This window comes from Triturus cristatus, chromosome 6, assembly GCF_964204655.1.
Source record: "Triturus cristatus chromosome 6, aTriCri1.1, whole genome shotgun sequence".
NCBI classification, from domain to species: domain Eukaryota; kingdom Metazoa; phylum Chordata; class Amphibia; order Caudata; family Salamandridae; genus Triturus; species Triturus cristatus.
Window position 1 is genome coordinate 1,936,254,158 of NC_140589.1, and position 12,634 is coordinate 1,936,266,791.

The following is a 12,634-nucleotide window of genomic DNA, read 5'->3' on the forward strand; positions in this document are numbered from 1 at the left end:
CTCTGGGGCCTCTGCTGCCTCTGGGGCCACTGGTGCATCTGGATCCCCTGCTGTGTTGGGAGCCCCTGCTGCCTCGTTGCGGGCCAGCTACCAAGTCGGGAAGACCCGCAAAGCAGTACCTTTAGAAATTCAGGGCCTCGGGGAACTTGCGGTGAGCTCAGAATAGCTGGCATTGGCAGGCGTTGGTTTCGGAGGTCGATGCAGGAGTCATCGGTCCCTTGAAGTTACATGCATTGCAGTTTGAACTATGTGCGGTTGAAGGCGGGAGTGCTGGCTTCGGCGGGCGTCGGGCTGTAGTGCGAAGTGCAGTGGTGCGGAGTGCGGTGCCCTCAGGTCGCGATGCAGGCAGCATCTCAGTGAGACCAGGGCTGCGGTGCAAAGTGGGGTGATGCTCGTCACGGTGCTGGCAGGTTGTGGTGCAGGTAGGGGTTTCATTGTTGTTGAAGCGCTGTTGTCAGCTGATGAACTGGAGTCGATGGCACCAATGTCGGAGTGCCAAGGCTGCAGTGTGGGAATGGGCTGTGCTTTGTGTAACTTTACAAGCGGTGCACTCAAATCTTGGTGCAGGCAGTGGCATCGAGGTCAGCTTGGAATGCTATCATCAGTGAGACCCGGACTGCGGTGCGAAGCCAGACGGTGGACCGTGTTCTCCATGAGCAGTGTCCACACGTCACGGTGCAGGCAGCGGCTCTGTGGCGGCAGCAGACAACGTTGTCGGTGAGATAAGGGTTGTAGTGCGAGATGAGGTGGTCCCTCTGCGGTGCCTTCAGGTCACAGAGCCGGCAGCGGTGTTGTTGAAGGTGTCAGATTGCTTTTCCTTCTGTTGTAAATGCAAAAAGAACAATTGATGGACAGAATGCAGAACAATGTCATACATTCACCCCAGTACAGAGATCTGGGCCTAAATCCATCGTTTTTTTGCTCACCATGCCATTCCAGTTTGGAGCCAGCCATATGCAAATCAGTCTTGACCCTGCGCCCAATGGGAACAGTCCAGCACGAACTGCCAGGCCAGGTCCTCCCTGGACTGGAAACAAGCATCCTAGGACCGATTTCTGGCTTTCAGTCCTCATCAGCCAGGATAGCTTGACCCCAGTGGCATGGAGAGCATAGGACCCACGTCTGGGCATGCCCGTCCCACTCGGGTGACAAATGCAAAAAGAATAATTGATGGACAGAATGCAGAACAATGTCGTACATTTACCCCAGCACAGAGATCTAGGCCTAAATCCATCATTTTTTTGCTCACCATGCCATTCCAGTTTGGACCCAGCCATATGCAAATAAGTCTTGACCCTGCACCCAATGGGAACAGTCCAGCCCGAACTGCCAAGCCAGGTCCTCCCTGGACTGGAAACAGGCATCCTAGGACCGGTTTTGGGCTTTCAGCCCTCATCAGCCAGGATAGCTTGACTCCAGTTGTGGAAACTAGTGGCAATGGCTGTTAGCATCAGCTGAAGCCATTTTTTTTTGGCAGCCATTTTAGTTAGCCGTGTGCTCACCATATGCTTTCTCCCTCTTCACTGTTGACTGCCCTCGTATTCTGCTTGTGTCATGTGATATAGTTAACTCCTTCAGCACGGAGCCAGAGCCTTGCACATGCTCAGGAAGACCTGTAGCTGCCAATACACCTATCTTAGTAAATAACTGTCAGGCTGTTTTTACTGATGTAAGGAGAAATGTCTCCCCTCCCACTTTGTTGAGCAAGCAATTTTTGTGTACCCATATTAGTCAATAGCTATTCTTGTATGTGCCAGTACCTCCCCTTGGTCTCATGCTGACTATGCAACAAATGTATATATAAGACCCATGTTGTCAGTACTCTTTAGACTGTCTCATTACAGTGGCCTGAGGGTACCGTATTGACGCAGTCTCCCTCATGTGAGGTTAATAAACTTGTGTTTTACTATTTCAGCTTCCGTGCCAATCTCTTTTTTGTTGGTTTAAGGACCGGGTGCATCAGTGAACCCCTGAAAAGGTTTTATATTCTACACAGTGGCACGGAGAGCACAAATGCAAAAAGAACCCTTGATGGACAGAATGCAGAACAATGTCATACATTCACCCCAGTGCAGAGATCTGGGCCTAAATCCATCGTTTTTTTGCTCAACATGCCATGCACACTAGCAGTTCGGGCTGGACTGTTCCCATTGGGCGCAGGGTCAAGACTGATTTGCATATGGTTGGGTCCAAACTGGATAGCTTGACTCCAGTGGAGTAGTGAGTACGGGACCCACGTCTGGGCATACCCTTCCCACATAGGACGAACAGCAAAACACACAAGATGATGGGCGGAATGTTGCACATTGGCAAAACATTCACCCCTAGTCACAGATCTGGGTTTAATCCATCGTTATTTTGCTCACCACGCCACCCCAGTTCAGACATGGCCATATGCAAATCAGTCTTGACACTGTGCCTCAAGGGAACAGCCCAGCCCGAACTGCCAAGCCATGTCTTACCTGGACCGGAATCAAGCATCCTAGGACCGGTTTCGGGGTTTCACCCCTCTTCAGCCAGGATAGCTTGACTCCAGTGGCGTAGTGAGCACGGGACCCACGTCTGGGCATACCCTTCCCACATAGGGCGAACAGCAAAACACACAAGATGATGGACGGAATGTTGTACATTGGCAAAACATTCACCCCTAGTCACAAATCTGGGTTTAATCCATTGTTATTTTGCTCACCACGCCACCCCAGTTCAGACATGGCCATATGCAAATCAGTCTTGAGCCTGTGCCTCAAGGGAACAGCCCAGCCCGAACTGCCAAGCCATGTCTTCCCTGGACCGGAATCAAGCATCCTAGGACCGGTTTCAGGGTTTCACCCCTCTTCAGCCAGGATAGCTTGACTCCAGTGGCGTAGTGAGCGCGGGACCCACGTCTGGGCATACCCTTCCCACATAGGGCGAACAGCAAAACACACAAGATGATGGACGGAATGTTGCACATTGGCAAAACATTCACCCCCAGTCACAGATCTGGGTTTAATCCATCGTTATTTTGCTCACCACGCCACCCCAGTTCAGACATGGCCATATGTAAATCAGTCTTGACCCTGTGCCTCAAGGGAACAGCCCAGCCCGAACTGCCAAGCATATTTCATAACCATCATTTCCTGTGCCACCTGCAGCTTAAAAGGGTGAAGGACTTGTTTTTTGAACTTGTTGTACTGCAACGTTGACACAGAGTTGGTGAAACCCATGGCAAGGGGGCACATGTTATTAACAACTGTACACGGTGTGGAGCCATTTCTGTCTCTTTTACCTAACGAGAGGTTTAATTTGCTGCACCATCTTTTGGCCTCTTCCAGTGGATGGTCTCATCTGAAAATGTTGGGGCCCTGTGGCTGCGACAATATGTCTCCACAGGATCCCCTACATTTTGTGCTGCTTTGTAAATATTTTAGCATGCCCATGAAGCGGCTTCTTCTCCCATTATTGAAAGTACAGAATTTCTCACAAGCCCACCTGGCGCGTATGTATTTGCAGCTCCTGTCGAACAAACAATCATGCCTCATGCTTTTTCCGTGCAGCTTTGAGATCAAGGCGATGTGACCTGATTAACCCAATGTTGTACACAAGGATTTGCAGTGTAATGCATTGCCAATACTTTTTTTATCTTTTTAACTTTTTATGTTATAACAACGCATGCCTCTTTGTTTTTACAGTTTTATGAAGTGCATGTTTTATATTTTATGCTCTTTTATAGTTATATTTACAACCAAATAAAGATTTATATGAGGATGCCACTATACTGTGTAGTTAACATAGCTCCTACAATGCTTGGTTTGTCTTTCATTTAATGAGGAAATCAAAGATCAAGTAAGAAAGTCCTTTGAAGCATACACTTACACAGATACACAGAGCTCTGACACTCTATCTATTGGTCCATCCATTCATCAATACATCTGTCCTATCTCCCTCCGTGAGTTTCTCTCATGCTCTTTTGCTCACTGTGTCTCTTATTCCCTATTTTTGCTTTTCCGTCTCTCGCTCTGTGTCTTCGTCTTTCACTCTCTTCTTTTTTCTCTTTCTCACTGTTTTTCTTTCTCTGTTCCTCCCTTCATCTTCTTCCTCCATGTCTGTCTATCTCTCTTTTCAGTTACTCTGATGAGGCCTTGCACCCCAATCTTCAGGAATAACACATGTATTTGTAAAGCACACTATCGCCCAAAGGCATCATGGTGCTGAATACCAGATGTTTATTGTTACCCAACTCAATGGAACTCATTTTATTGACTTCAGATGGATGAAAGGTTGAGTGGACCCACCAGGACTTGAACCTGTGACCATGAGGTCAAACACAGGCCCTTGCAGTGGACACATTAGTCCACTGAGCCACCAGGCCCAGTGGGAAAAAAATCTCTGGCACAGGCATTGAATGCACAGAAAAAAGACACATGGCCTCTTTGCACTGGGGTATGCCTGCGCTTGCATGGCTTTGCACAGTGATACTCAAAGTGTGGCCCTCCTGACCTGTACATGCTGCCCCCTAGTTGTTGTTTATTGGATGAGTACTAATGTGGTAGGTTTTGTGCCCGCAGCATGAAGCTTAAAACTCTGGTAATATCTTCCTTAATAGAGTTTTCACTCTCGCCTTCTCTAAGTTTCTTTCTCTGTCATAATGTCTCTTTCTCTTACTCTCCCCCCCTCTCTTGCATTTTCTCTCAAAGGCTGTCATTCTTTCTTGCTCTCCAGCTTTTTCTCTCTCTCTCTAGTAAGTCCAATGAGGCCTTGCCATTCACATCTCATGTTCTTTTTTCTGTTTCCCTCAGCATGAAGCTCCCATCTCTGGCACTACCCCTTGTGGTGCTGCTTATAATTGGACTCTTTATGAGCAGGAAAATGTTGCTGTCAGAAAATGAGGACCCAAGCCCCCAGCCTGTAGAGAGGCTGACCCCATCAAGCCTGAGGCTTCTTCCAGAAGAAACGTATCTGAGCAGCTTCTCCTACAGTGGAATCAGGTAAGAGACCTCTCTCTCTAGAAGATGAAGGGAATGTGGACAAGTAGGGTTCACCCGCTGCGAGGTGAAGGTTAACCTGGTGAGGTGTGATGGGTACAATTGTAGAGTGCACCAAACACCCAAGGCTTCCCTGGCATAGACCGTAGATGATCCAGACTACCAGTGCTTGGCCCCACGCCTAGAGTGGCAAGGAACTAAGGTCCTAATTTAGATCTCAGCGAATGTGTTGCCCCACCATAACAGTGACGGATATGCCGTCCGCCAAAATATAAATGCCATAGGATATAATAGGATTTATATTTCAACAGACGAGATATCTGTCAACGTTGTGACGGAGTAACCCGTCTGCCAAGACCTAAATCATTCGAGACGTGTCAGAAAGCACAAACATGGCAGTCCGCATCCAGTGAGAGCGATGAATGCTTCAGCGCCTCTCCTCATCCACAGCAGGAATACGGTGGTTAGTGGTAGCCCCGGGGGAAAGGGGAATGGAATAAGAGAGACAACAGAGCCACTTGATATCACCACGCTGACCTGCAGACCCTGGTGACAGTTATAACGTATATTGACTGACCAGCAAGAATGAATCATGAGGAAACTTACACTGAGTGCTTTGGAAATGGCCGCTGCCATTTCTAGGAACATTAAAGTTCAGTGGCTTGTGGGAAATGTAGTTTTCATTTGAGCACCAATGCATAGCTCGCCCTCTAAGTGCTGTTGATGTCCCAAGAGTATGGCCTAGATTTACTGCCCAGGAAGAAAGTATGTGCGAGTTTGGAGGAATCCCATCTGTACCCACATCTCTACCCCATTTTCCCACATCTCTATCCTCATTTCTACCCACATCTCTACCCAAATCTCTAGCCACATTTCTACCCACATCTCTACCCACATCTCTACCCCATCTCTACCCCATCTCTATCCCATCTTTACCCACATCTCACCCCATTTCTTCCCATACATCTACCCGCATTTCTACATCATTTCTTCCCACATCTCTACCCAAATTCTATCCACATCTTCACCCACATCTCTACCCGAAACTCTATCCACATCTCTACCCCACCCTTCCCCATTTCTACCCACATATCTACCCCATCTCTTCCCACATCTCTACCCACATCTTTACCCATATCTCTACCCATATCTCTACCCCATCTCTATCCCCATCTCTACCCCCATCTCTAACCCCATCTCTAACCCCATCTCTACCCACATTTCTACCCGCATCTCTATCCACATTTCTACCTGCATCTCTACCCTACCTCTACCCAAACCTCTATCCCATCTCTACCCACATCTCTACCCACAGCTCGACCCCCATCTGTACCAACATCTCTAACCTCATCACTACCCACATCTCTACTCCATCCTCTACCTCTACCTTTACCCCCATCTCTACCCCATCCCTGCCCTATCTCTACGCACATCTCCACCCTCATCTCTACCACCATCTCTACCTGCATCTCTACCCACATCACTACCCCCATCTCTACCCCATCTCTACCCCATCTCTATCCAATCTTTACCCATCTCTCACCCCATTTCTTCCCATACATCTACCCGCATTTCTACATCATTTCTTCCCACATCTCTACCCAAATCTCTATCCACATCTTCACGCACATCTCTACCCGAAACTCTATCCACATCTCTACCCCACCTTACCCCATTTCTACCCACATATCTACCCCATTTCTTCCCACATCTCTACCCACATCTTTACCCATATCTCTACCCATATCTCTACCCCCATCTCTATCCCCATCTCTACCCCCATCTCTAACCCCATCTCTAACCTCATCTCTACCCACATTTCTACCCGCATCTCTATCCACATTTCTACCTGCATCTCTACCCTACCTCTACCCAAATCTCTATCCCATCTCTACCCACATCTCTACCCACAGCTCGACCCCCATCTGTACCAACATCTCTAACCTCATCACTACCCACATCTCTACCCCATCCTCTACCTCTACCTTTACCCCCATCTCTACCCCATCCCTTCCCTATCTCTACGCACATCTCCACCCTCATCTCTACCACCATCTCTACCTGCATCTTTACCCACATCACTACCCCCATCTCTACCCACATCTATACCCCATATCTACCTGCATCTCTACCTCATCTCTGCCCAAATCTCTACCCCATATCTACACCATCTCTACCACATCTCTTCCCACATCTCTCCCCGCATCCCTACCCCATCTCTACCCCTATCTCTACCCAAATTTCTACCCTCATCTCTCCAAACATCTCTACCCCATCTCTACCCACATCTCCACCCACACCACACAAGAGATTGTACTTCCTTACTAATTAGACCATGTATTTGGATCTGGAAAATGTCAAAAACAATATTTCACAAGCTCATGCATCCTTACTTGGAACTAGCAAAGGAGTGGGCAAACTATGAACTGACAATAATATTTGGAGTAGCCTTCTGGAAAGTGCCAATGGGGGCTTACAAACCAAGAAAAAGAGAGAAACAGAAGTAGACATAAGAAAGACAGAGAACAGAAGAAGCACTTGGGAGTGATGAAAAGTGGTGAGAGAAAATGTAAAAAATGGAGATGCGAGAAAGGCACAACCAGGAACCATTAAAAACAGACCTAAAGCCATGAAAATCACAAGGTACTGAGAGACAATCGGAGAGGGGAGAAAAAGCAGAAGCAGAGAAAAGAGAATATTAAATGCAGAGAGGTGTGAAAGAGTGAAGGCAAAGAAGAGAAAAGATTAATGCAGAGAGGGGAGAAATAGCGAAGGCAGAGGAGAGAGAAGATTAGATGCAGAGAAGGGAGATAGAGCAAAGGCAGAGAAGAGAGAAGATTTAATGCAGAGAGGGGAGAAAGAGCAAAGGCAGAGAAGAGAAGAGAGAAGATCAAATGCAGAGAGGGGAGAAAGAGCAAGGGCAGAGAAGAGAAAAGATCAAATGCAGAGAGGGACGATGTGCTTCTCCCAGTCTCAGAACCACTGATCTCTCTACTGGCTATTCAAGAAGAGCTTGTGATGTTTGAGTTGGTAGCAGGATTTAAGATTAATCTGGCTAAATCCTTCTTACTGAATTTAACCCTCTCCAAAGAAGAATGGCGGCGGGTAGAAGGCGCTTCACCTTTTTGCTGCACAACTAAGAAGATCACCTATTTAGGTGTTAAGCTCACCCACCGTACACAAGATTTCTACAAGGCTAACTCCCCCCCCTTCTCCGCCAACTGAAAACTGATCTGGGTAAATGGAGCGTAGCATACATCACCTGGCTCGGCAGGATTAATGCCATCAAGATGAATAAACTCCCTCGCATGCTTTACCTCTTTCAAGGGTTGCCTATTTTGGCGTAGGGTGGTCTCTTTAGGGAGCTGCGACACATGCTTACTAAATTTATCTGCCTGGGGAAGAGGGCGTGCCTGCACTACAGCCTGCTCACAAGACCACGCAAAGAAGGTGGTCTGGCGTTACTGGACTTTCAAGCATATTACCGAGCGGCTCAATAGTGGGTAATCACGGAATGGTCGCTGTGTGCCTGCGAGAATCATTGGCTTCATATAGACAGACAGATAATGGGGCGCACCATCTGGTATCTTTTATGGAAGCCAAAACAGGACAGACCACTCAACACTTACATTAGCATGCCCACGTCCACCACCTTAAGGGTTTGGGATGTCCTCACTAGGAGGTTACACCTTACGACCTTCCCCTCCCCCTACACGCCTTTACATTTTAATGCTGCGTTCCCCCCAGCACATCTATTTGACAACGGTGAGTTCCTCACCTTTCAAGAATGCAAGAAACAATTTGCACTGAGTGCCACAGAAGAATACCACTACTTGCAGCTGAAGCATTGGTTACAGCAACCTCTGGTGCGGCTGGCCGCCACCAGGGATCTGCTCCCCGTTGAAAAGTTTGCCCAGTCTGGGTCCACCTCCAAGGGATGCATCTCCTTCATACAAGCTCTGAGCCCCAGATCCGCCCGCGTTTTAAACGCTTCTGGGATTCACTTTTGGATACCCCCTTAGAGGACAGGCAATGGGAACATTATAAGATTATACATGATTGGTATCTATACCCTCAGAAAGTTCACAAGATTTTCCCCAACTCGTCGGATAAGTGCTGGCGGGGTTGTGGTCTGTTAGGCGACTTCCGACACATCTGGTGGGACTGTCCCTCCATACAGCCTTTCTGGGAGGAAATTATGTCCCAAATTAAACTTATCCTAGGCTATCCTATTCCCAGCTCTCTGGAACATACTTTGCTGGGGGTATGTGACCCATCCTTGAAACGCCAGGCACAGGGTGATAGGTCTGTTATGTGGCTGTGTCTGGGGGAAGCCAAAATGTCAGTTGCTGCTGCATGGAAAAAACAAGAGACACCATCTTTAACCTAATGCCATGCGAGGTTGTGGAGGGCGTTGGCGTTGGAGCGCATGGCCGACATAGTTGACGATGCCAGAAAAGGCTTCAAATATATTTGGTTTCCGCTGGTGAGCTACCTATCGGAGGGGCTTCCATTGATGGCCTGCGCCCCACGGCTTAGGGCCCTCAACCTGTTTCATATCTAATCACACCGCAGCTATAGGGGAACTGTGCAGTGCAAAGGACTCATGAGTAGAGGTCCTGGTAACCCAACCCTCATGATCACCCTATTATCATTTGCACCATGAAATCAGTTTTGTTTGTTTTTAGATATGTTTAAGTTTCCTTTTCATGTTACTCTCTTGGGAGGGTAGATTGAAGCCCAGAAGCGGTGGACTGACTGCAATATTTTATGATTGTACTGATTTATAAAGGTTATTTGCCACAGAACTCGTGAAGAAGCTGTAACCTACATGTGAGACCTGTAACTCTGGGCTGTTTTTTTGACGAATGTTGCATATGTGTAATGCTTTTTGTTTCAATCTCAAAGAAAAATTCTAATAAACAGAATTTGAAATAAATGCAGAGAGTGGAGAAAGAGCAGAGGCATAAAAGATAGAAGATTAAAAGCAGATTAAAGATTAGATAGAAGATTAAATGCAGAGAAGGGAGAAAGAGCAGGGAAGAGAAGATTAAATGCAGAGAGAGAGAAAGAGGAAAGACAGAGACAAAATAAATAAATAAATGGAGACAAGATTAAACGCAGATTAGGGAAAAAGCGCAAAGGAAGTGAAGAGAGAAGATTAAATGCAGAGAGGGGAGAAAGAGTAAAAGCAGAGAGGAGACAAGAATAAACAGAGAGAGAGAGGAGAAAAAGCAAAGGCTGAGAAGAGAGAATATTAAATGCAGATTGGGAAGAAAGAGCAAAGGAAGAGAAGAATGAAAACCAAATGCAGAGAGGGGAGAAAGAGCAACTGCAGAGAAGAGAGAACATTAAACTCAGATTGGGGAGAAAGAGCAAAGGCAGAAAAGAAAGAAGATTACACACAGAGAGGGAAGAAAGAGTAAAGGCAGAGAAGGGAGAAGATTAAATGCAGAGAGGGGAGAAAGAGCAACTGCAGAGAAGAGAGAACATTAAACTCAGAATGGGGAGAAAGAGCAAAGGCAGAAAAGAAAGAAGATTACACACAGAGAGGAAAGAAAGAGCAATGGCAGAGAAGATAGAAGATTAAATGCAGAGAGGGGAGAAAGAGCGAATGCAGGGAAGAGAGAAGATTAAATACAGAGAGGGGAGAAAGAGCCAAGGCAGAAAAGAGAGAAGATTACACGCAGAGAGGGGAAAAAGAGCGAAGGCAAAGAAGAAAAAAGATTAAAGGCAGAGAGGGAAGAAAGAGAAAAGAATAATTGGAGAGAGGAGAGAAAGAGCAAAGGCAGAGAAGAGAGAAGATTAAATGCAGATAGGGGAGAAAGAGCGAAGGCAGAGACGAGAGAAGATTGAACTCAGATTGGGGAGAAAGGGCAGAGGCAGAGAAGAGAGAAGATTAAACGCAGAGAAGGGAGAAAGATCCGAGAAAAGAGAAGAATAAATGCAGAGAGGGGAGAAAGAGCAAAGGCAGAGAAGAGAGAACATTAAACGCAGTTTGGGAGAAAGAGCAAAGCAAGAGAAGAAAGATGATTAAACGCAGAGAGGGAAGAAAGAGCGAAGGCAGAGAAGAGAACATATTAAATGCAGATTAGGGAGAAAGAGCAGAGGCAGAAAAGAGAGAAGATTAAATGCAGAGAGGGAGGAAAGAGCGAAGGCAGAGAAGAGAGTAGATTAAATGCAGATTGAGGAGAAGGAGCCGAGGCAGAGAAGAGAGAAGATCTAACCCAGAGAGGGAAGAAAGAGCGAAGGCAGAGAAGATTAAATGTACAGAGGGGAGAAAGAGGAGAGGCATTAAAAATAGAAGATCAAACACATAAAGAGGAGAAAGAGAAAAGGAAGAGAGACTATTAAATGCAGAGAAGTGAGAGAAAGATTAGAGGCAGAGAAAAGAGAAGAATAAATGCAGAGACGGGAGGAAGAGCGAAGGCAGAGAACAGAAAAGATTAAACGCAGAGAGGGAAGAAAGAGCAAAGGCAGAGAAGAGAGAAGATTATATACAGAGAGGGGAGAAAGAGTGAAGGCAGAAAAGAGAGAAGATTACACGCAGAGAGGGGTAAAATAGCGAAGGCAAAGAAGAGAAAAGATTAAAGGCAGAGAGGGGAAAAAGAGCGAAGGTGGAAAAGAGAGAAGATTACACACAGAGAGTGGAAAAAGAGCAAAGACAAAGAAGAGAAAAGATTCAAGGCAGAGAGGGAAGAAAGAGCAATGGCAGAAAAGAGAGAAGATTACACACAGAGAGGGAAGAAAGAGCAAAGACAGAGAAGGGAGAAGATTAAATGCAGAGAGGGGAGAAAGAGCGAAGGCAGAAAATAGAGAAGATTACACACAAAGAGGGAAGAAAGTGCAAAGACAGAGAAGGGAGAAGATTTAATGCAGAGAAGGGAGAAAGAGCAAAGGCAGAAAAGAGAGAAGATTACACACAGAGAGGGGAAAAAGAGCGAAGGCAAAGAAGAGAAAAGTTTAAAGCAAAGAGGGAAGAAAGAGCAAAGGCAGAGTAGAGAGAACATTAAATGCAGAGAGGGGAGAAAGAGCAAAGGCAGAAAAAAGAGAAGATTACACCTAGAGAGGGGAAAAAGAGCGAAGGCCAAGAAGAGAAAATATTAAAAGCAGAGAGGGAAGAAAGAGCAAAGGCAGAGAAGAGAGAAGATTAAATGCAGAGAGGGGAGAAAGAGCAAAGGCAGAGAAGAGAGAAGATTAAATGCAGAGAGGGGAGAAAGAGCGAAGGCAGAAAAGAGAGAAGATAACACACAGAGAGGGAAGATATAGCAAAGACAGAGAATGGAGAAGATTAAATGCAGAGAGGGGAGAAAGAGCGAAGGCAAAGAAGAGAAAAGATTGTTCGCAGAGAGGGGAGAAAGAGCAAAGGCAGAGAAGAGAGAAGATTAAATGCAGAGAAGGGAGAAAGAGCGAAGGCAGAGATGAGAGAACATTTAATGCAGAGAAGGGAGAAAGAGCGAAGGAAGAGAAGAGAGAAGATTAAAGCAGATTGGGGAGAAAGAGCAAAGGCAGAGAAGAGACAAGATTAAACACAGAGAGAGGAGAACAAGTGAAGGCTGAGAAGAGAGAAGATTGAACTCAGATTGGGGAGAAAGAGCAGAGGCAGAGAAGAGAGAAGATTAAACGCAGAGAAGGGAGAAAGATCAGAGAAAAGAGAAGAATAAATGCAG

The 12,634-nt window shown here is 46.5% G+C and overlaps 1 protein-coding gene across 3 annotated transcripts in view; it reads left to right on the plus strand.

Annotated features, from left to right (window-relative positions):
• LOC146822534 (N-acetylneuraminylgalactosylglucosyl-glucoside beta-1,4-N- acetylgalactosaminyltransferase 2-like) overlaps positions 1–12,634 on the plus strand; it is an 865,225-nt gene that overhangs the window by 91,412 nt on the left and 761,179 nt on the right. For all 3 annotated transcript variants that reach the window (XM_085613655.1, XM_085613654.1, XM_085613656.1), the window contains exon 2: positions 4,779–4,967. In XM_085613655.1, the coding sequence (XP_085469781.1) occupies positions 4,780–4,967 (188 nt within the window). In that variant the 5' untranslated portion in view covers position 4,779. The remainder of the gene's footprint in view (positions 1–4,778; positions 4,968–12,634) is intronic.